The sequence below is a fragment of the Egretta garzetta genome, unplaced genomic scaffold, assembly GCF_000687185.1.
Source record: "Egretta garzetta isolate BGI_Z169 unplaced genomic scaffold, ASM68718v1 scaffold411, whole genome shotgun sequence".
Classification (NCBI taxonomy): domain Eukaryota; kingdom Metazoa; phylum Chordata; class Aves; order Pelecaniformes; family Ardeidae; genus Egretta; species Egretta garzetta.
The window spans coordinates 199,716-224,434 of NW_009258541.1; the positions used below are offsets into that span (position 1 = coordinate 199,716).

Below are 24,719 nucleotides of genomic sequence, written 5' to 3' on the forward strand. Positions count from 1 at the left end.
CCTTCCTTAATTCTAAGTTTGACAAAAATCGTGGAGTTAATGTTTTTTTTAAACCTGGTGTTTAGTGTGCCAGATTTTGTGCCATAAGAATCCTTTTGTCTTTCTAACGGAAGGATTGACAGAAGAATATGGCATTGAATAAGATTGTAAAATCACATTCTAATACTACAAAAATAATGCTTCCATCAAATAAACAGAACAAAGTCTCCTCTACTAATCAAGAATGCCGACACCGTTATACAGTGACATTTCATTCTGGACAGCTCAGAGCAGTAACGAGCTTTTGAGGAACACAAATTCACTTATCTGTATTTTACGCTTGCTTTGAGTTGGTCACCAAGAGGCACGCTAACATGCCAAGTGAGGCAAAAATCTGAATTTACGTATGTACGAACATCTTGGTAGAGTGTATGGAGAGTGCAAGTGCCAAACTGCTGCCTCCAGAAACTGATACTCCTTCTTCCCAGAACAGGAACAACAAAAGTAAAGGCTTGTGCCAGCTTTTTTATCCTTGGTAAGTGTTGAGATCCGCTCTCGCTTCTGCGGGCAACGCCAGTCTGTTAACCATTGAGAGCTTGGGGTTTGTCCGACGTGGGCAGCTGCCCCCAGGAACTCTGCTGGGTGCCACCCGCTCGTTTCACTGGCATCATCGGAACAGTCCGTAGGTGGTGATTTCTTCACTACCCACAGAGATAAAGTTTAGGCTTAAGGATAATGGCTGAATTCTGAAAGGAAGCATCTCTAATGACATATGTCTCCTGCTAACCAAGCATTAAAAAAATGCAAACATGAACACAGTAAATCTGTGATGATTGGAAGCTGGTCTGCTCTTAGGTTTCTAAACGGTATTTAGAACTTACTTTTAGAGTTTCAACCATAGTAGTAGTAAAAGAATGATTGAGAAGATGACTGATATTCTAATCTACAGCACTTAAAAAGTAAACATTTCGTAGTTTTGAAGTAGTGTACAGCACACCTAGATCAAACTCTTCAGGGCAGGGTTATTAAGTTTTAAACTAGTTCTTCTAAAACTGCCACCTGATACAGTTGCTGGACTACTTTCGTTTCATAAATTCTGCATTAGCAGACAGAATATTTCATGTGTAGCTAACCAGTACAAATAAATGCTTTCTTGTTGGCATCTCCCTTCAGTATGTTTTGTACCAATTGCTGATTGTTTGTCAACACAGAATTCTTCAGGTAAACATTGGTTTTATTGATGTAACAACAGAGACAAAGCTGTTTGAAAGATGAAAAGAGATTGTAATACTGGGAAAGGAAGAATACAATAGCAGCAATATTCTGTATTGACCACTTCCAGTGGTGTCAGAGGCTGGTATTCACATCTCTGATCTTGTTCGGCCAGGTACCTCGCTCATCTCCAGCAGCACGCATGCTAATGCAGGGTATGTGCATGGATGTGCGTAGCCATGGAGGTGTTGAGCAACAATTTCTTAGCAGGCTGGAAAGATAAAGTAGCACCTAGCAGATCTGAAGGAACTAGTTATAGTTGAAATGGCACTATCATTTGATAAAGAATATTTTAGTTACCGTGAGGTGGTTACGTGATGGCAAGGTATTTGTGCCAGTGTCCTGTTATTGACTACTGGAATTAGCCAGCTAAGCTTGCTAACGAGTATGCAATGTTTACTGCATTGCTCTGCTTTCACTAAAACCAAACTACTTCGTTTGCTGTGGATGCCTGAGGCTTTTGCGCCTTTGCGTGCCTTTCTGCTTCCACTGTCTAACGTGAAGGCTTCATGTCTCGGCTTTTTATCAATATTCAAATTGGTCATGATTCACCCGTCTTGTTTTAAATTTCTATCTCAACATTTGAGCAGGCTAGCTGAGATGAGGTTACGCACGCATTGTGTGATGTTTGTTTCTCTACGTCTTGTACGTTAAATGAAATTAAAGTGTGTTAAATTAAGGATGGTTTCTCATCTAGTAATGCCAGTGCAGCAGATCTCCAGTCAGTGGGAATTTGCCTGAGACTTCTACTGCTAACATTCTTGGGATCAGGCTTACACCCATTGTAGACAACCTTTGCTTCCAAAAGTTGAAACTCCCAAGTGCATTTTGGCAGCTTTAGGAAGAAGAATTGAAAGTTGGACAAGCTCCTAGCAGCAAGTTGTGTAAAAAAAAAAGTTTTTTGAAGGCTGCAAATTCTTACAGTATGGGAAATGTTTTGCATGGTAAGATTGTTGCATAAATTATGAAAAAGAGGCTTAAACAAGTATTGGCAATATCCATGCATACACTTGTTTGGTAAGATAACTGAATTTGTTCTTTGTTAATGAAATAACACTCGTCTCTCTGGGCGCTTTTCAGTAGTGTATGCAGATAGATGGGTTATACGATCGAGGTGCAGCGTACCTCAGGGAAAAGAGAAATTTGCATATAGGCAAACTTGAAGTAGCAATGGATTTTAAGAGGGTTGGGGTTTCTGAAGATAATTTTTTCGTTTTTAGTCAAAGGTGGGGTAAAATATTAAAACCATGTGTGCATGCACTTATTAAATAAACCCGTGAAGAGCTTTTACGTGCAGAGATACCATCTCTGGCTCGAAATACTGAAGCTGTAAACAGCTGGATTCCTGGAGAGTATTCCAGGGAAGTACCCCTGGATATTTACTGTGGTCTTACATTCATTCATTTTGCTAACTGCTGTTGGTTATTACTTAATAATACTACGCTAGATGGACTTTGGGTTTGAGCTGTCCCAGTGTGCAGAGTATCCTCCCTTTACATATAAATATATTATTCTTTTTCCCCTACATGGAGGGATATGAAGGCTGAATTAGCTGTTTGTATTTTCATATGTTGCTGTTTATGGTGTGGCCGTATCACTTGATCTCTGATGTTGCTCTGAAAGACCAGGCAACAGAGGATGATAACTTTGCCTGGTTCCCAGCAGTTACAAAGGCAGCTTTGCAAATCCGATCAGCTATATGTTGGAGAATACGATCTTTTGATGCGTCTTCAGTTGAAAGTCATTAATTAAATATCGCAGGTATTGTACTTCAAATCTCCTTCGTGTTTCCAGTTCTTCACAGGTCTGTGTAGGCCTGTCTGTCCTACGTTAACGCCAAAAGATTTATCTTGGCTGGTTACTTACTGTCCCAACATCACCTGTCCCATCTATGGCAACTTTACCTGAGGTTGCCTGGAATTACTCCTGAATAATGGGTAGCGTAGGCTTGCTAACTGTTCCTTACTTATATAATGAATTTGTCTTCATAGTGAAAATCTAAATTTCTGACCTACTTTGTAATGTAGAAATACCAAAGCAAATTCCAGTACCCTGTTGGTTTTGTAATTGCAGCATATCTTAGAAAAATGCCCGCCTTCCCCTGTCCCAGAAAAATACAGGTTCTATTTTAACTCTTCGGTGTATGATATTAGTTCATGATGGGAAGCTATTTCTGGTTATACATATGATGATTACCTTTAGCTAAGTTTTACCATTTTTTTGCTTATGCGTCCTTATTTGGACCGCTTTAAGAAAGTTATGCTGCTCCTTATATAAAATGGTGGTACATGATGCACAGACTTCAGCCATATTGGAAACGCCGTGGCCGTAGTTGTATCAGCTAATGGCAACCGCTGACCGCGAGCCAAGTAAAAGGAAAAAGAATGATCTAATTGTTACAAGAAACAATGAGACACATTGGGAACTTGGTAGTACTTTAGTAAAGTCTCTTAATCGTACATTCTCTTTACTCATCACAAAGCTCAGTTAGCAGATCACTGGCTTTGTTGGAGATGAGCATGTTTGTATTCGTACAAGTCATATTTCAAATCTTAAGAGAATAAAAAATTATGAGACACCATACTCACTTTAACCTTCCCTTTTCTAATTTAACTGGTTCTTAACCGCACTTACGCAAGTAGGTTTTTACAAATGTTCTTCCTCGTGGTACTGCTTACTGTCTGTTAACCGCTTTGGTTTTCAAAGCACACTGGAACGTGCAGAGGTAGCTCCTCTCTGTACCGAATTTTACCCCATTAGGTGTATGTATGTCTGTCTGTAGAATGGCACATTAGCCCGAGGATTAGCTTAGCTGTGCGCAAGCTTCCCTGCTACTAATCATTACCTCTGCGTTGCAGTACATCTTCAGGTCCTGTAGGCTTACAGGTCTGTAGAGCCCTTGGATGTTTTTATGTTTCTATATTCACCTTTGCCAGTAAGCATGAATATTATTCTTTTTTGGAGAATATTCTGCTTGTTTGGATTTTTTTTTTTTTTTCACTGAATAGTTAAGTTCTCCGGTTTGATTACTGTTACGTGTTTGATTATTGCAGGCTATAGAAATTTCCCCATCTACTTTATGCTGTATAGTTTAATCCTTTTTGAAAGGGATTTACTAAATTGCAGGTAGAAGAGCTTTTGCTTTTGTAAGTTTTTCTGCTGCTTCATTAATAAGATTGTCACAGTAGCAAAATCAGCTCAGGAAGGAATGACCCTCAGAACTGACCACCCGGCTGGCCAGCCAAGAACTGAAACCAGTGTCTAAGGAGAAAGTTGGGAATGTTGGTCAGTGTGTTACACTGGCAACTGGATTATCAAACTGGTCATCATTTCATCAGGATTTTTTTTGTCCTTTATACCTTTCAGTTGATTCATTAGATCCCTGAACTTATTTTAAAAAAAAAAAAACAAAAACCAAACAAAAAAATCCTTTGAAATTCTGTTTTGTCTTCAACAGTGCCCTTAAAGATAGTCGTTTCCCCCCAATGACGAGGGATGAGCTGCCACGGCTTTTCTGCTCAGTGTCTCTACTCACTAACTTTGAAGATGTATGTGACTACATGGACTGGGAGGTAAGGATGTCAGATATGTTTTAAGAAAATTGCGTTGATACCATGAACATTTATAGCAGAAGTCACACCGTTTAAGTTATCTGCATATATTTAGTGTAGTTGTCACTGTTTTGCACTCTACACGCATTGTTTTATGCATAGATTTAAAGGTTCTTTTGGTAGAAGTGTCATCACCTTAAAAAGTCTGAGCCGTGAAAATGGAATAAAGTTGTATTCTTGCCCACTTACGCACTCAAAGTAAGAGTGGTCTGCACAGCTGTATTTATGTCTTAAGACTCCGTCAAGCAAGGTACTGTCTGAGTGATGGTGTCCTGAGACCTGCTCTGCAGCACAGCTCACTACAGAAGCGTGGTAGATCAGTCCATTGATTCTGGAACGAGGATGTTCCAGTATGGAAGGTAATAGTTTGATGTATGCTTCTGGAAACAAGCACTGCAAAAAAATTGCAATCCCAAAACAAGCTGCCGTATTTAGCTTGTAGGTACGAGCCATTTAGCTTTTGTAAAACTGTCTTTGCTTCCAAGACTAAGTGGCCTGCACAGACCCCACAAAGCTCTTGCACAGTGAGGCCAAATAACTCATTGCTGTTGTTTTTCTTTGGTACTTACGCTTGGAGCTGAATCTATTTTAATTGTTAGGTTCTAGGAAACCTGCATGCGTTCTCCTGGAACAGCAGCTTAGAAGAGATTAAGAAGCAAATGCTGGTTTTAGAGTTATTTCTGGGAAAGTATACTAAAGGAAATGTTATTCTGTGGTGTTCTGCTTTTCCCCAAATTATTTGGTATTAGACACCTGCAAAAAAACAAGTTACTGGACTTAACATGAACTTCTCATCTCAGTCAGTATGACCGTTGTGTTTCTCTTTGGGTCTATATATGAGTGGACATAAAAAAATGTTTGAAATTGTCATATCTGATAGCGGACATGCTATAATGCCAGAGACACCACACAAGTTACAGTATTTCCCTTTAATAATGACTTAGCCCTACTAAATATTTAGGATTTCTTAAGAGAAAAAAAAGAGGCTTTCTATTGTATTTGCACATAACGAACGTATGTTAAACACAAATTCCGTTTGTTGTTAAAATGGTGAGAGGCCCTACTGTATCAGAATGGTGGTGTCCAGCAGTAACCTCAACATTATGAATTTTACAGTAGCTGAAAAATCCAAGAAAAATGCCTTTCCTGTTCAACTCGTAATGACAAGGGCTTTTTACCTTCTGATAATGTAATTCTGAGTGAGAGGAACGTAAAGTTCTTTTGGAGTTTATCAGCATTTTCGCCACAAGCAGAATTATTCATTTTGTATGTAATGTCAGACCAAAAAATCCATCTTAGCTGATGCACATCTTAGCATGTGCATTCTCAACAAGAAGCTTTATTCAGAGCCTTGCCACTGAGCCCTTAGAGTGCTTTAAACAATGCTTTCACATAATCAAAGCTGTAGTGACTTTTAATTTTGACTTGTAGCTGGTTTAGCATTAAAACTGGTAGAATTTTTCTGTTTTACTATGTTGACTTCTGGTAGTAACCATAGTGATGTTTTCAATTTAATTTCATTTATTATATCAGACTATGAACATACTCAGAAAATGTCTCTTTAGAAGTGTGAAGTGCATAATGAAATAGCATTTAGCTCTTTCCATGTGGTAGTCTATAAATATTATCAGATACTGTTTTATTCTCTCAGTAATAAACTTCTGAGATGACCAAAATATTCATCCTTAAAGAGGAGCTGAAACCAAAGCCTGAGTTCAAAAATCCACTGTCCCTTGGGAAGACTGGTTTTAACTTTGTTCCTTGGGAGACTCCTGGTTCGTAACTTAAATATGGATGAAACAAAGGAGGTTTTTACTTTCTATGTCCTTTCTGTATCTTGTTGCAGAATCCTTGAGACTTCAACAACAGTGTAAAGAAACTTTAATGCAGAACTGTAGTCTTGCTCAGTCTTGATTGATTTTATGGGTTCTCACGATTCTTATTGGAAAGCCTTGACTTATGAGGGAAGAATGGAAGAGTCAAAAATACAATGGTCCTTGTGTTATCCATTTGCTTAGGTGCTGTCTCCTATTTCATGTAAGGTTTTTTAGTTACAGGTTTTTAAAACCTTTAGCAAACTCTTAGGAATTCTAAGAGATGGTCACAAAGTAGGTTCCATGATTATTTTTTCTTGTTTTTTATCATTTTTCCTCCAAGTTAAACGTGCTTCTCAAGTGATCGTGTCATATATAGTTGTGGATGATCCACAAGCTTTCCATGCAAAAGGGGTGGGGGATGTATAAATATGAGAAAGATAAAATTTGTAATTGTTAGTACTTAAAAGAATGATTCATCGCTGTTTGTTCCCCTGTCAGTGAGGTGGCTTATGTATTCCATGTTTCTTTTAAGGGAGCTGCAGTTACACAATATTAATGACAAAAAGACGTTTCAGGATGTCTAGAGTATGACGTGAAGAGAGATTCTTCATCTTTCGTGTCGTATAATGCTAATATCCAGACCATCCTGAAAAACACCAGCCAGGTTAGGAGCCCTTACTTCTGTAGGTACGCTAGCGATGGTCCCTTGGGAGCCAATTCAGCAGTTTGCTGACAGAGATCACAATATTTCAAAACTGCCGATTTGGGCAATTCACAGTGCTCTGGTGGCTTAGAGACAAGATCATTTCAAGTCATGGCTCAGGAGTGTCTCCTATATCCTGAAGCAAAGCGATAGATCTTCTTTTCTCTGATTAATGAATTATCATCCCAAACTAAATAAATGAAATTTTTCAGCTGTAAAAAGCAATGTGAGATCCTCTTGCAGCAGAAGCTTGAATCAAGTAAACGGGAGATAGGAGCGAATTGACTGCTATCAGCTCCCATATGATTTTTCAAATTACTGCCATTTTCACCTTTTATAAAAGTAACCAGGAGAAGATACAAACCTTTAAAGGACCACGTTAGTGCCGTGGTTTGTGAGGCTGCTGCCTAAAGTGTAATTTAGCATTCATACTTATGTGTGACTTTATATGAACTGCAGTGCCCTTTAGCAGTGGAACAGATGTAGGGCTTTAGAAATGAGCGCTGGGAGCGTATGAACTGTTTCTTCATTTCTCCTAGACAGAACCCATGAAATACTGCTGTGGTCCAGTTGCTGGTGGGGTGGAGTTTCACAGCCTTTCCATCTCAAAGGAACAGGCAACATGAGTAACTTAAGATATGTTTCTTTTTTGATAGTACTGCTCTTTAATAAAAGACCAGGTACCAAAGGACTACTTGGGAGACAAGTCATAAAGACCAATTATTTTTAAACATATTTGATATTGATAGCAGTCATTCCTTCCTGCATAAACTCACCTTTATCCATATTTCCATTCTCCTTGAGCTCATCTTTTTGATCTATCCTTCTACCAAGTCTTTTCTTTCCTCCACAAATTTGAATTCCTGCCTCAGGATGCCTCCAATTTTGCTGTTGATTCTTCATTCAGATACACTGGCGTCTCATGGTGCGCTGGGAGCTGTGTGTGTAGTTCGCAGCACCTCAAAAGGAGGCGTGGAGAAGAGTTTGAATAGATGGCTGTGAAGTGCCATGGCTTTGAGTCCTTTAGAAGGAACTTCTGTTTGTTTTGTGAAGCCTGTAAGTCTGCACTTCGGGCAAGTAAAGAAGGTCCTCAGAAGGTCCTGTGCCTGGATTCAGATCCCAGAAGTGCTGCAGATCAGGTGTGATCATGTTGTAGGTCTTGCAATTCCAGCGTTGGTGCAACAGGCTCTGCCTCCTCCAGAGGGTATGGCTGCGAGGCACATTGCAATGGCAAATGATTTAATGTATCCCCTGCGTGCTTTTTTTTTCTAGAAATCCAGGAGAGAGAAGCAAAGTGCCTCTACTCATTCCCTCTCTGTTTCAGGTTTTAGCAAATGAATACCTTTCTAATTTATTTTCTCATTAATTTAATTAAGAATCTGTGGGGCTTTTTGCTAGAAAGTAAAGCCTGTCTTGCTAATTCAGACCCTCTCCCCATTTTTTTATTAAAACAGCATAAACATTACGAATGTATGTAATTATAATAGGAAACTTTTTGGAAAACATTATTGTAATTCCAACAGGGTAACAAATAACTAGCATTGACCAGCGGCTCTTCCTTAAAATACCTTGGAAGAGATCCTGGCCCTGAAGTTGCTGTTCTTCAGTGAAGTAAAATCTGCAGAACTGTACGTGCTTGCAGTGCCGATACAAAAGGCCTTTAGCCTGTGTGCACTGGTTTAAATATTAGCTAGATAGTTGTAGCCAACAATGTTGGCTGAAAGGTGGCTTTTCGTTGTTGACCGAGTTAGTACGTTTGAGTTGTGGAAATTCTTTCCTTCCTGCAAGTGCAGCGGCACCAGCAACTCGTGCAGCTTATATTCCTTAGAACAGAGAAGCAAGAGGCTTGATGGCAGCATTTTATACCCTTTGGACAATACTCAGTGTATGTCAAGAAATGATTCATTAAAAAAGAATGGTTGTCATGAAGTAGAGAGAGTATCTCCTGAGTAGCCTCTTGCCTCCACTGTTATACCAGAATGTAATATCATGAGCCAGCGTATGTGGGCCAGCACATTTGCTACAAGTGCGTGGCTAAGAAGCTGTAGAATTCAGCTAACTGGGGTGGGGTCAGCTTCTAATAAATAGCAATAGTCACTTCACCTGAAGCGTTCCATTTCCAGCCAAGTTTGCATACAGCTATTTCTCCAGTACCAGTTAGGCAGATAAAGGGGAAAGATAGGTGGTATCGTAAGGAATGCTGTGCAGGTTACAGGCCAACTTTTTTGGTCTGAAAATGTTTATAGCTCAAAGACTGAGCTGACACTGTAAGTCAGTAAAGGATTGGCCGTAACCCAGACCAGCCCCATCTGGTTCATCGTGTGGTTTTAGGCGAATGCTTTAACCAGCAGAACCCAGAGGCAGGCCAGCAGACTGGTGGCAGTTCAACCGGCGCGCCGGCGGCGCGGGTTGTCCATGGAGCCGTGGTTCCAGTCTTGAGTGGAGGAGAACAGCAAATAGTGAGTGAACTTCAGGAACAGGCAGACACTTGTTTGTAACGCCAAGCAGGTGTTGCGCTACTCCAGCTCTGGGGTGTATTCCATGTGGATTCTTTTTAACGGATTCTTTGTTATCTGCTTTAATGTATTTCTGAAAAAATGTTTCCAATGAATTCATCGTACACTAATTAGTGATAATTGCATGCAAATCTTTGCAGATTTCAGTGCAGCAGATAAAACTAAACAGAACCATTATTTGATGATAATTTACTCCACAGTGGACTAGAAGCTTAAATTTCAACACGGCTTGATGTTTTAGATGCTTATCCAAATTCCATGTTGACAGTCTAACGAGAATAATGCTATTTCTTCCTCTCAGTGTGGTTGGAGAGTCAATACGAGCGGAACGGATTTGTAAACTGTTTGGAACTTTGAGTCAGAGCAGTCGAACATGAGCATTGCTTGACCTTCGGTTTCAGGGTGGGTTTTGGAACAATTTTTTCTTAGCCCAGCTGAGGTAGGTAGAGAGAGAGACGTATTATGGGCAATAATCTAGCAAGTGCCAGAGGCGCCTGGTAAAACAATAAAGTTGGTGTGTGCGTGTTTTCCCCCATCCTGAGGTGCATGTAAATAAACGATTTGTTAAAAAAAGAATGCGTATAAATGAACATGAATGTGTATAAATACACAACAAAGTCTGAAGTTCTGTTGAGGTCACTTCAGAAGTAAAATAAAAAATGTAGTTTAATGCCGTCCTTAGATCTAGTGAAAGGTCTGTGGTTTTCCATTAATATTGTCACTGGACCTAGTTTTAGCTAGCCTCTGGCCCCTTACACAGTGGGCCAAAAAGTTCATATCCACAGGTATTGGATACGTAGCGTACAGTATTTCATGCTCTAAAACCCTATAGATATATTTCTATTGGAGAAGATTGGTTTGTTGCCTTTCTAAGTCTCTCTCCTTATCTCACTTTCCTCTCCCAATAGCAACCATCTAAACAGACTCCTAGCCGTTTAGGAGGCCGATACAACAGTCGTGTGGTCTTTTTGCAGCTCAGAAGGATACCTGTATGTAGTCATTTCCCTAAGAAATGGGAATCGATGAGACAGAACTTAAACTCTACCAGCAGATGATTGTTTGGTTTGTTCTGAACTGCACAGATGTTGCTATTCTACAAAAACTTGCCTGTAGTTGCATGATGATGTTTAGTTTGAGAAGGATGCCGTAGGCTTTGTATGAAGTTCTGTGCGGAGCCTGGCTGGTAAAGCAGCCGCAGTCCCGTTAGTGCCTTCCAAGCATGTACCTACCCCTTACCTCCCATCTCAGAGAGGAGTATTTGGGGAGATTTCACAGAAGTTCCCATCAGTGCAGGAACATTGGTCTCTTGAGGAAGTCAAAACAAATTCCTAACTGTGCCCATGCCAACCTTAGCGTGGATGATTCTTATTTTGCTTGTGTGTGGCTTCCATTTGTTTAACTGGGGCCTGGTTTTGATTAACTGGAGCTAAACAATGAAAAGCCATTGGTACTGGACTAGGAATCCTGCTTAGCCACGCAGTTGGAATTCATGCTTCACAGAATGCTATGAAATTTTCCCAACCAGAGGAATTGTGGGTGCAGTTGTGTTGCCTTATTCATTTTGCTCTACATCTTTTTTTCTTTTTTTTTTTCCCCTACAGCCATGGGCCTAAAAGCCCGTTAAAATGGTTAATGGGAAACATCCAGTGCAATGCGATTACCCACTGCTTGAGTGTTGGTCCTACGTAATACATCACCAGTGCTCTTGGTTAGGTAGATGATCACCGTTACGCAAAACAGTTGTGTAGAATTTACAGTCTTAATATTCTGCAGGATTCGAAGGTGTGCAAAACCTGAAAATATTTGATCTTAGTGCTCAGGCAATTGAACACAGACAGTTACAAAATCACCAGCTGCAAAAACTTACTCTGTTCTTGGAGTGAGCGCAGTAGGCTCATTTCAGCTCCTAACACTGTTTCATTTTACTTTCAGGTCCTTTGGGTTCATAATTGCATCATCTGAGCATACAGATTTGTTCTCTCTAGTGATTATATATCCATGTTACGAAAGTTAGGTTTAGGAGTGTTTGGTAATGAAGTACCACGTTAAAATTTGCAGTGAATTAAATTCATTAGTCTCAAAGTAATTTTCCCTATTGAAGAAATGTTAGGTTCATGGGGAAAAAATTGTTGAGGCCATGGCCAGCCCTTGAGAGACTCTTCCTCCTGTTTCCCCATGCTTATAGCATATATGAAGATTAAAAAATAAAGTCTTAGTATAAGCAAATATGTTAATTGAACAAGCGGTAGAGCTTTGTAAATATTCCTTATTTGGTTTTTGACTGTTAGGCAGTTACAGTAGAACAGGTTGTCACTGGAACAGCTGTTACAGCATTTTTCAGTTGATTTTGTGTTCAGAAGGAAGTGCCCTAACAAATAACACGATCCCCATTTGAACATAAACTACTCACTTCCACAATACTTTTCCACAAATACTGTGTTGGGCATTTTGGATTTAAATGGAAATAACATCTTACTTATGTGGGCACGAAAATAAAAACGTCCTTCTACTGATGCTTTGTCTTTACGCACAGAACTCAAAAGCAACTGAAAACTTCCTGGCAATGGAATATCTGTTCTGGCGTGCCTGATCCACCCGCGGGCGCTCGCACCAGCAGGATTGTACCTTGAAATCAGGGGTGCTTAAGCGGTGCCCTGGAAAGGTGCCTGGCCTCATTTTATATTTGTAAACATTTTTTTGGCAGTTCAACTCTGTCTACATCTAACTCCTTGGTATGAGTAATTTTGGCTTCCCCACTGGCATTTTGTCATATTAGCATGCTTAGTAGCATGGAAATAGGAGTTTGACACTAAATGCTTTGGAGTATCTCCTGTTCCTCGTCATACATCCGCAGAAATTTTGAAGGCTCCAGGCTCGAGTTCGTAGGGTGACAAATCTTTCATTGTTCAGATGGCACTGCGAACAAAATTAATGCTCTTCGTGGAAGCATCATTACATTTGCCAGCTGTTTGGTTGCCTGCAGATTGTATCTGGTGACCAAGGTGATTTTATCAGTAACAACTTTGCTGACGGTGTCAGAGGGAGACAGTAGACTCAGAGAAAGAAGGACTTTTGCATCTCAGCTGGCTTTCCTTCAGACCAGGAGTGAAGCTCTGTGGTGGGGAGCTGAGGACCGTATTTGTGCTGCTACTGGCCTTACAAGGCTGTTGAGGTGAACACCTTTCAAAAAGATCACATTCACTTCAGTCCCACCTCTTGGAACTCTTTGCAAAATGGTATAAACCGCGGAAAGGTTCACATTTGGGGTTTTATCATGCTAGAAATCTCTTGTATCTTTTTTCTTTTAACGTACTAATAAAGCTGCCAATTTCTTGCAGGTGGGTGTACACGGCATTAGAATAGAATTCATCAATGAAAAAGGATCAAAACGCACCGCCACCTACTTACCGGAGGTTGCAAAGGAGCAAGGTCATTGTTGCACTTTATTTCATATGATCTGGTGAAGAATTTAAGCATACGTGTAAATCTAAAATGCAGTATTTGACCTTGCACTGATGTCAGATGATGGAGCAATATTTAATTGTAAGAAGACTCTTCTATAAAATGCCAATTATGTGCCTGTATCGGTCCCCTTAGAGGGATTCAGTAAACTGTAGCTGGTTTTTTAAACAAGTCATAAATGCAGAGTGGCTGTAGGAAAATAAAATATGGAGGGGTGGTACAGTGCTGTCAGCCAACTTTACAGTTACTAAAAGCTGTCGATTTGTGTAGTTGTTACGCTGTGGTATTAGTGATGTGTAACAACTCCTAAGTGCTGGGACCTCTGGTCAATTATCTTAACAGCTGATTTATTCCTAAATTTGCAACAATCAAGGGTTTGGGGTTTTTTTTTTCAGTTAGGTGCTTTCTACTAGTGCTGAATTCCTTTTATAAACGCTGGCCTCCTGGGTTTTTTGATGGATGGAAGGGAATACTTCCAACATGAAAGTCCAAAATAATGTTGTTAAAGTCCCTTTTAATAGAGGCACAGACTTAAGTCTGTGAATTAAAAAAACTACAGATTTTATTGAATAGTGATCTTTTGGACTAAGCAGCTGACTGTTACTGCTCACTGCGGGGTTGGGGGTTTTTTTGGATCTTGACAGTGTGCCTGAACCTTACATTTTGCATTGCTGCTTTTTTTTTCTTTTTTCTTTTTATTTACTTTTTTATATTTGAGTTGGTCTACTAAGGATGAAACCTTTACTGAGGATCATCTTGAATTGATAATTATGTTTTCAAATAGTCACTTAGAAGTTTAGAGGCTTTCCAAGACAATTTATTTGCTTTTCTAATCTAAGGTTGGCTAGGTAAAGAGGTGTTTTTCCTGTCGAGACCTTTGGTGATCTCTTAACAAGCTTTTTTTAAACTCAGGAGTTGGGGATGAGAAGCATTTAAATTTCTAAATAGTTTTAGTAGACCATGCATTGCAATCTTAAGTGTTTAAAGTACCCAAAATTACCCATTTGTATTTTTTTTATGTACCCAAAACTACCCCTTTTTTTTTTTTTTTTTTTTTTAAATGTAACCATGTGACTAAGGTAATTGCATCTTTTGGAAATAATGTCTAACAGCTGCTTAAAATACTAGGCTTTTTAAAATCAATAAATAGGAGTTTTGTATAGCATGAAGATTTTATTGAGAACAATAATGAAACTATTTTTAACCCATCACTTTGTTTTTATTACCCAGCCACCTGTAATATAATCTAGTAGTTCTGAAATCAGAAATATCACTGTAAAGTGAAGTGATATTTATGGAGAAATCCAGTCTCTGAAGTCCTCTGCACATGTTCAACTAATAATTCTTCTAAATTTTCTCTTCTACAGAAATTTATTTTTTCATACTCTCATAGCCATTAGTAATGTATAAAGTGATTGTGAGACGTGACCATACCTGAACATTTCAGAAAAGTTTAATTTTGTATCTCGCCCCCATCTAGGACACCTGGATATAGCGGGTCCACTTTTAGAGTATCTCAGCTCCGAGATACAAGTGTACGTTGTTTGTAGAGCGAACTTTGTGTGTAAAGGACGTTGTATTTCCTTCAGCTGTTCTTAAGTGGGGAAGAACGACGTAGGTTTTACAGAGAGCTGCAGCAGAGCACTTCCGTTGTCAGCAACGCTGCGTACTGTACTGTATTTCTGCAACATCTGTTCTTATTGCTGTATTTCTCACGAATTTTTCCTACTGTAAAATTCAACAGGATGGGACCACATTCAAACCATAGATTCCTTATTGAGGAAAGGAGGCTACAAAGCTCCGATTACAAATGAATTCAGGAAAACAATAAAGCTAACCAGGTACGCATCGTGGGGCACTACGGATCCGTTCTGGGTTTGTAATACTGCGATGTGGTCGTTCCGGGTAAGCGCATGAGTCAGATGTTAAGGGTAAGCTTTCCTGTCTATGTTATTAATGGTTTCTTTCTTTTCACAGTAGCAGTATGGCCTTTGGGGAACGTCTGTGCCTTGCGTAGGGATTAGCAGCACTAAAAGGCTGTTGTTAAATATCAGGCTACGTATATCTCGGGGTACCTGCCTATTGTGTGTCCTAACCCTGAAAAGCCTTAGCAAGGTATTAGCTCCTGCTTTTTACAGTTTGTTCATTGGCCAGAATAGATCTTCGGGAGCTGTCGCAAACAAGGATCCCCGGCCTTTCTCAGTTTGTGGTTGGGCAGATGGCGCGCTGTGGGTCTGCGGCCCCTCGGCACCAGTAATCTGTTCAGTTCTGGAAGAAAGCATAGGGTCTTCTTCATCTCCTGTGGAGCACAGGCTTCCCTTATTCCCAGGGGCTAGGAAGGCAAGCTAGGTAGCTGACGTGACAGTCTGTACTGGTTAAACCATGGTGGGGCACTCTCAGGAGTGACAACATGAATTTACCATTTTATTTCAAACTCTGTCACTCTTGCACGCGAACGTATTTTGATTTTGCTATTTTAATAATGTGTTCTTGAGGGCTTTGTAGTGGGTGGGTGGCAGCCAAAATATTTTAGGATTAGCAGCAGGTATTCTACCCATAATGTTGTAGTTATATGGTGAAGGGTGGAGGAGTAAATGCCTATAAGAACGCCTCTAAACCTAGGTATTTTTATAAGCTTGCAGTATAAAATGACTGCTAAACTCTATTTATCTATTCCATGCTTGGAGAAATAATAATTTTTTAAATCTTACATCATAAGGAAGTATTGGCTGTTCATCCTCTTCAGGGAGGCCGCACCTGACGTACTATTAACACAAATAACAAAATTAGAATCCTTTGTCCAAGACTGTTACCCTTCCTACCTTTTATCAACTTTTAGGGACTCACAGGGTCCCAAGATTAGTTGTAAATATGTTTCTGTGTCCTGATTTCTTTGGAAATTCTTTCCTTCCTAGCACTGCTAGGTGTAAGCCAGACTTGACATCCTTGTCTGTAATTAAAACCCAATTCTTTCATTTCAGACGCTTGAAAATACTTGGATTCTTCTGATTGTTTATGCACTTTTATAGGACAAAGACCTGAGATTTTGGTTCTTTTCAGCTTCCATGTTTGTCATCTTCATCTATAAACTTGGCTATTACTTAACAGTGGTTTATGTTTAGACCAGACAGAAGGCAGAGCATTTCTTGGAAAAATAAATATTTTAGTATTAGAGGAATTACTTGTTCAGTGATCTTGTGGATGAAGAATACCGACTTTGTGTCTCAATGACTGTTCCGAATTCTGGATTCTTGTAGGAACCTTGTTACTGTGACTAAGGAAAACAGGCTATTCTGAAGGTTAAATTAGGGAGGAAGGATTTACAGAGTCCAGCTAAAATTCCGAATGCAGAACCCCAATCTCCTTCTAATTTGTTTCAGCAGTAATCTTGTTACCTTCTGTTCAGAAAGAATATATGGAGATAGCTGAGGGCAAGAGTAACAGTGCTGTAGTTCTTAAAGGACAGTTTCTGTACACTTCAGTAAGGAAGGAATATTAGCTTTCCAAGAAACAAAAATTCTATGTAGCACACATTTTCTTCCAGCCACATGATTTTGTTTGGAGCAATGGCATGTGAGCGCAGAATAAAACAAAACAATTTAAAAAAAAAAACAAAACAAACAAACACACACACACACACACCCAAAAAAAACCCCAAAAATTTCACCCCCCAAAAAACCCACCACCACCCCCATGTGTTTAGTGGATTTAAGTTCACAGACCCAAACTTGCCAGCAAAATCACTGGCCTGGTAAGTGGAATAAAAAAAGCATGATTTTTAATATTCAGAAGAAATTTTTTTTTGCCTATTTTAATTGTTTAAAAACTCAGCTTCTGCTGACATACTACAAACAGTAGCATTCAAATAGTTACCATTTCCCAGCGTCAGACAGCCTCTTTTAGAGCCTCATTTTAATAACTTCTTGTCATACGGTCAAACATCGACTGGAAGAGCGCAATAAGTGCTTTTAACTTCTTTTTCAAGTCTCTGAATTAAATGTCCTGTGTGTGAATAAAGCTTTTAAGCTGATCAAAACTAGTCTTTTGCTAACTGTCTTCAAGTTAATGCCCAGTAGTTCTGGCCGTGTTTTAAAGAGGAGAATTCAAAAATAGCGGAGCTGAAAGAAGCGTACCAGTTCGGGGGGTCTAGAACGTGGAAGGGCAGCAACTGCATTTTCCCTTCCATCTGCTTAAGCGAGCAGATGTGATTCCAGCCAGGCTGCCTTTGGCTTGCGTTGTGACCCACTTACAACCAACTTCATCAACTGCCAAGCTTACGGTTTAGTTTCGCAGTGGCAGGGGATTTCATTCACAGACTGGCTTACTCGTCAAGCGCGGAGCGCCACATACCAGCATTCCATTCACATCCATTCAAGAAGAGCTGCAGCTAATCTCAGCGAGGACCAGCGGCCATATCTTAAATTAGTACATCATTAACAAGCTCTGTCTTATCAAGTAAGCGTGGGCACCTTTGGTGCTCTGAAACCCCCTCTGCTGAAGCACAAAGCTGCAAGCGTAAGATGCTCTGCTCTGTTCCTCTGGCAAAGAGGCAAGAGGAGCGAGTGTGTTTGCCACCTTAATTGCCGCAGTTGGTAACTCCGCAGTAGTTCAAACTTTTGTGTTGGGTTGTGAGTGCGAGTGGTTGAGCCATCTGTTGTGGTTTTTTCAGACCTAAAAGAGGAGAGAACAACCAGAGCAACTCCGGAAGAAAAATATGATAGAAAGGAGAGGTGGCAATATTTTAAATCACTATAGCTAAATTCACCAAATCTCATCTGTCAGATCTCTTATGTAAGGTCTTTCTAAGTGGGATTTGTGGAAATGTGGAATAGTGGTGGTTTTGTGCAGATTTTACACTTCTGCAGATCAGTGTAAATGTGATGATATGTTCCTTGTTGTCAAACAGGACTGAGGCGAGTATATCCAAACTATTCGTTGTCAGGGCCTGGATTCTGCTCTTAGTTACATACAGCTGGCCGATGTTACTGCGGGAACTCTCTCCATTATTTTTTCAAGTCTTGGGAGAGGACCCAGTCTATTGGAAACTGGCAAATGTCGTCCCGTTTTTCAAGAAGGAAGACCCTGGCAATTACAGGCCTGTCAGTCTCACTTCAGTGCCAAGTAAAATTATGGAGAAGGTTATTCTGGGAGCTATTGAAAAACACTTAAGAGACGACGCAGTCATCGATGATAGCCAGCACAGGTTCACGAGGAGAAAGTCCTGCTTAAGCAACTTCATTTCCTTTTATGCCAAGGTCACCCATCTAGTTGACCAACAGAAGGCCATAGGCGTAGGTATTTTTGATTTTAGCAAAGCTTTTGAGTTCAGATTGGACATTAGGAAAAGGTTCCTCACTGAGAGGGTCACTGGAACAGGCTCCCCAGGGAAGTGGTGATGGCACCAAGCCTGTCAGAGGTCAAGGAGCGTCTGGACGATGCTCTTAGTCATAGGGTTTAGTTTTAGGTAGTCCCACAAGGAGCAGGGAGCTGGACTCAGTGATCCGTATGGATCCCTTCCAACTTGAGATACGCTATGATTCTAGTCTAAAAATAATGTAACTCCATTTAATGTAGCTGGGATTATTTTAAAAGCAGAATTTGGCAGACAGTTGATATTGTTTAAAAACAGCGCAAAAATCTGTAGTGCTTGCTTACAGATTTTCTCCTAGGTTTTATGTATAGAGTTGGCTGAAGATATGGGACATTCTCAATAAATCATGAGTTTCTATTCCCTCTACTTCGAGCAACAGCGCAGGAAACAATTTTTAACAGTTGTGTTTGCTTAGAATGTTTTTCATAAGCACTTGTTTGTTAGTGATTCAGGAATGACCGTGACAAACCATGGCTGTTCCCTCCCTGCCCTTCTGCAGCTGAACTTAGTCTTATTTCTAACAGGAGAAGTACAGAGCTGTTGTCATTAAACACACCGCTAGTGCAGAATTTTTAGTGCTACTTACAGCTTCCCAGTAACAGGTCTTGAATTCGCTTGTTTGCTCTTTTCCAGGTACCGTAGTGAGAAGATGACGATGAGCTACACAGAGTACCTTGCCCATCGTCAGCATCATCACTTCCAAAATGGTATTGGGCACCCCCTTCCACCGTACAACCATTATTCCTGACACTGAGCCGCATGACCAGTCACTGGACCTCTCTGCAGACCTCTTCCCAGGAGACCCTGCCCCTTCTTGGTCTAGCTATCTCTATTACTGTACCATTTTATGATGATAGTTTCCGTTGCCATGTTGAGGCTTCTTAGTCGGTTAAGCTCATCATGGCAACGGGAGGGAAATCTGCAATTACTACAAAGATCCCATACGTTTTTTATTATTGAGTCACTGCAGATTTTTTTGCAGCATATATAGCCCTTGGGTTTTTTATGAAATTTAAAATTTCTACTTCATTAACATTGAATTATATCAATCAAGGCTTTCTGTGACTGTGGATGGAAGGAAGAGTTTAAGGATTGCCATTAGGGATGCTTTGCTTAGCAAAAAGGCATTCGTGGCTTTTGCATTAATAGGTGTGACAGGGAATGAAACATATCAGATTCAGGTATGATACTAGACAATGAATTGCATTTTCGTAACATTCTTAATAATGTTGTGTGTACAGTATCTCACCCCCACAGTAAAGATTTCGTGTAGCTGTAATACATGATCTCCAGATCCAGCACATACAGCCAAAATGGCAAGGCTGACATACAGAATGCTTTTTTGGATGAAGAGAAGCAATCACACGTACAACGAGAGGTGATGTTAACATGGCAGCATTTTCAGAATGACGTGGTCTAATCGATAGGGCACGACGTAACCCAGTAGGCTACCAGACACCTTTGTCTCCCATTCCGTGCTGAGGATCGAGGGCAACCCAGCCCTGTCAAGACTAGTCACGATAATGCATTTGTAATGAGACGATGCCTTTCTGATGATCTCAAATTAGGAGTGACATTTGTTTTTAAAAACAGGTCGGTGAGTAGCAGATGTCATATTAGGAAGAAAATGGATTTAGATTTTAGTGCCTTTGACTATGACATAACTATATACTTTATATATAAAATTCATAGAAGTATAGCAAATACGCCAGATGTTCTAGCAAACTATTGAGTCTGCTCTGGCATCAGGTTTTGGGGGATTTTTTTAAAGTGATATTTCTTTTTTTCTTTTATAGCAAACCTATTTTGGAGGAGAAAAATCCCTGGTTTGTTCTTTCTTCTGCTTTTGAACTTGTTAGGTTTTATCAAGTCATGAATAGTTAGATAAAGTTAACTATTGTTTAAAAAAGGAAAAAAAAAAAAAACGTTGTGAAAGAGCACAGGACAAGTATGCCATAATTTTACATGTTTTCATCTATTACAGGAATAGTACTTGAGAGCTGTAAGTACTGTGTAATAATTCTGATACCCCTCCACACGGTAGAAGAAAGAAAACTGATTGGAACTTTATCCTGCTGTAAAAATAGGATTTAGCAAAAGGTATGTGTGGTATATTTGCAAGCCCAGTCTATGGTAGGAGCTCGCTCCTTGCGCACGTGCCTGCAGAACGCCCACTAATACATGTTGCAGTTCAGTGCGTGCTCTAGGGGACAATATACGCCGTCTACTGTAGAAAAGACCTTCCTAATACGAGTGAGTAAACCACAGTAAGCAGAAATTCCCCTTATTTTGAATAGCGAATGTTTATAAATATATAGATATATAAAATTCAAATAGATAAAATCAATAAAAATTCAGTTGTTAAAAAAAAATCAGAAGAATCGCAAAAATGTTTCCGTAGGGTTTCAAACACAGATGTGGATAAATTATGCTCATCTCTTACGTGAGGTTAGCTTTGCCACTTAGTCTCGATGGAGGTCCTTGTAGAAGGTCTTTGGCATTCCTTCATCCACAGCATTTGATGTCCAAATATTAACATTTTCAGTTGTGATGCCTTAATTTATAAGCAGAGGGCCTGAAATTTCAGGAGCCAAGAGATGCCAGCCAGAAGCTGCAAAAATTAATAGATGTTTATACAGAGGCTATTTTGGATGATACTGTTGTCTTGTTTCTACTTGGGGAACACTTTTAAATGGATTAGTCTTCAAGTGGAAATTGTGAGCAAGCGGCTACCTGAGAGAGTTGTGTTGGGTTTTTTTTTCTTGCCCTTATAGGGAAACTGAGCACAAACCGAATCATTCTGCTGCAAAACAAACAAACAAAAAAAAAAGTCATCCAACCCCATCTTTATCTGTCATCTCGTTACAGCACGCTCATGCTTCCGTATGAGCTCATTGTTAGAAGTTTTTTAAAAAGATCTATTATATATAAAAATATATATGTATTGAAAGGTGCTAATCAACCTCAAGCAGGTCACGTGACTGGTCATGCGGATCTAAAATCATATCAGATTTTTTAAAAAATCTTCGATATATGCAGATGTTATACAGAATTTCTTACCAGTGTAATAATGATATACTGATGAATAAACAATCCTGCAGGTTTTTAAGGACAAGGTCAGCAATACTTCCCACCATGGCTTGGGGGGGAAAAGGATAGTTTTGTCTCCTTTTTGTATACAGCATAATGCACAATGCATTTTTGTCTATCTATCTCTTAGTAGCTGTTGCTTAAAAATATAGTTAAAAGGGTGTTATACAAACTGTAAAGGTGTGCTTTTGAAGTAAGTTCATGCCAGACCCTTCTGGACCAGAGTTTTGTATCACGAATTAAAAAAAAAACTGTTACAGAGTCTGTGGTCAATCAGATTGTATGATATTTTTTTTTAAAAGATTGGAATAATCAGTCTTATCTGCAGTGTTTCTAGGGCACCTACCTCCTCAGCACGCAAGTGCTGAAAACGCTATGGATTGTTTCTGTGTAATTGTGAGTTTATTTGTACAAAACGTGCAGTTCACTGTGACGTGCACTGGGACAGAACAGGTCTGTTTGCTTAAAGCTGATCAACAATTGCTTTCCCAAATGTCATTCCCTCGGAGTTATGTTTAGTACCCTTTTAGATAGATTGCTGAGTTTAGATACAGATTTTTTTAATTTTTCTTTTTTTTTTTTTTAATTTGGGGTACTTTATAAGAAGTTAAGGTACAACCAAGTAGCTTATTTCACTGGTTTTTAAGTTGGAATGCTAATTTTTTTACGAGCACTACTCAGTTTGCCTTATTCATTGAAGAGATTGTTGGGGTTGTTTGGGGTTTTTTTTAATTCTTTTGCTTAATGTTCCTAAAAACCCTGTTCTGTAAACTGAGTTAGCCAACAAAACCGTAGACTTGACGCAAAACTATTACTCAGTCATGCTTCAAGTGGCCTTCCTTCTGCCGTGACTGCTGTAGCACTGATGTCTCACCATCTCAGCCCCGCTGCTGATCAGAGCCGGGGGAGGGCACACCAGAGTTCTGACCTCAGATACACACTATTAAACCAAGGCAGTCAGATGCATTTGCACACCCTGGCGTTTGTATACGGACCTCTTTACTTGTCTTCAAATGTGCGGGTTTTTAAAATTGTCGTCTGGAGTAGGTTACATCTCTTATGTGTGTTAGATCGAACCAAAGAAGCCTCCAGCCATGCCCAAATGCTGCTCCTAAAGCCTGCCTTCCAGTCCTTATAAAATCCCTGCAGGATTAAATGTGTTAACTTTTTTATTTTTGTACAGTTTCTAACTGTTTTTTGCTAGTGATGTTAATTGAATTAAGTTTATTTGGGGAGTCTGAATATCTCCTCCATTTAAATAAACTGGTGACTTTCCTTTTATGTTAAAAAAAAAAAAAGTTTAAAAAAAAAAAAAAAAAAAAAAAAGAGAAACCCAAAGTGTGCCTCTCAGATTTAAGGGTTTCTGGTTACATTTATTCTTAAGACCAGCAATGATTCTTTATATACAAAGATATGTTTTCCTCGTTTTTTATTACTGTTAAAGAAAAAATAAAAAAGAAAACCTCTTTCTTTGCTCTGGACCCAGTAATTGTGCTGGTACATAAACGCACTGAGAAAAAAACTTTTGTTTGAAACTTTTGTAACAACTTATGACTGTTTTTGTATATCAAAGTTGATTCTTTTCAAAATATTTGGATCTAGTTTCTAAGTTATTTTAGTGTTTTATATGTTACAAAAAAAGAAAAATTACTTTAAATTGTTCACCAGCATCTTGAGTTATCTTTAATGCAATGGTGACACACGATGGGCTTAGAACTACCTGGAGTAGCTTGTAAGGCCTCTGTCTTCTCTTTCCTTCCTTAGTAACTTGATTGATTGATTACAGTAATATCACAGATTACCTAAACCCCCTTCCTTTATAACTAGATCCTCCTTCCTTCCACATTTAATTGCTATTAGTGTGAAGAAACTGTCGAAATGGGCATTTTTAATATAAGTATGGCTTAAAAAGAGAAAAATGAGGAAAAAGCAAAAAAAAAAAATATATAGAAGGTTATCTGTGGGTCTGTGAGCTATGGCTGTGGAAAGATATTGTAGTAGTTTTAACACTATTGTTATTACCTTTTAAATCATTTACCCAATAAAATAAGGAAAAAGAATCACCATTTCTTTTTATGTTTCTCTGCTTAATTGTGCGGCTTGGTCAATTTTTTTTTATTTATGCATTTTCAATTAATGTTAATGTTAAAGGCTGACGATGCATTAGGAATATTTTCATGTGATTAACGCTGTCTTTCCATTTTGCCTACCATAGGAACAGGTTGTGGACAGGTGGATGCAGTGCTCAGTCTAATTCAGAAGTGAGTCACTAAACGCTCCCAAGTTCAATCGGTGTCTTTAGCAGTTACCTCAGTTCTATCACTATTTAGATCAGTGTATTTATCAGTAGTTACGTAAGGTATCAGTTCAGTTTTGTACTTTTTATGTCTAACCAAACATGGAATTTTGTCCAGGCTCGGGCTCCTTGTTCTCTGACAGGGAGAAGTGGTTTCAACTTTTTTAAGCAAAACCTTGTTGTAGAACCAGTTGTACTGGTACTGGTGTAACCAATAAGCTGCCTCCGCTCCTTGTAGCAACATTATTCAACAGAATTATGTGGCAAAACCTGTATCAAAGAATATCTTGAAGTATTGAAAATAATTTCAATACATTTCCTTCCAATTACTCTTAGAGTAGTAGGTGTGGTTTGAAAGAGTAGCTAGGCTTGCTTTGCCACGAGGGATTTTGTTATCTTGCATGTCATATCTAGCTAAGGTGTAGACTTTCACATTGACCAAATTATGGGGGGGGGGGAATCAGCGTAAAGGTTGCACTGACATTATGGGGTTCCTGCAAAGTATGGAGAGCCAGGGAGAGAAGTCGTTTCCCCCAAAGCTCTGTCTTAACACGGTGGGGCCATGTTTAATTTGTTTTACTTGAGCAGCGCCCTCAAGAACA

At 39.4% G+C, this 24,719-nt stretch overlaps 1 protein-coding gene across 1 annotated transcript in view; it reads left to right on the forward strand.

Annotated features, from left to right (window-relative positions):
• Window positions 1–23,881, forward strand: part of AMMECR1 (AMMECR nuclear protein 1) — a 49,172-nt gene extending 25,291 nt beyond the window's left edge. The window contains exons 4-7 of the mRNA XM_009646501.2: window positions 4,709–4,823; window positions 13,237–13,327; window positions 15,105–15,201; window positions 19,365–23,881. Of these exons, the coding sequence (XP_009644796.1) occupies window positions 4,709–4,823; window positions 13,237–13,327; window positions 15,105–15,201; window positions 19,365–19,479 (418 nt within the window). The 3' untranslated portion in view covers window positions 19,480–23,881. The remainder of the gene's footprint in view (window positions 1–4,708; window positions 4,824–13,236; window positions 13,328–15,104; window positions 15,202–19,364) is intronic.
• The last annotated feature ends 838 nt before the right edge of the window (window positions 23,882–24,719 follow it).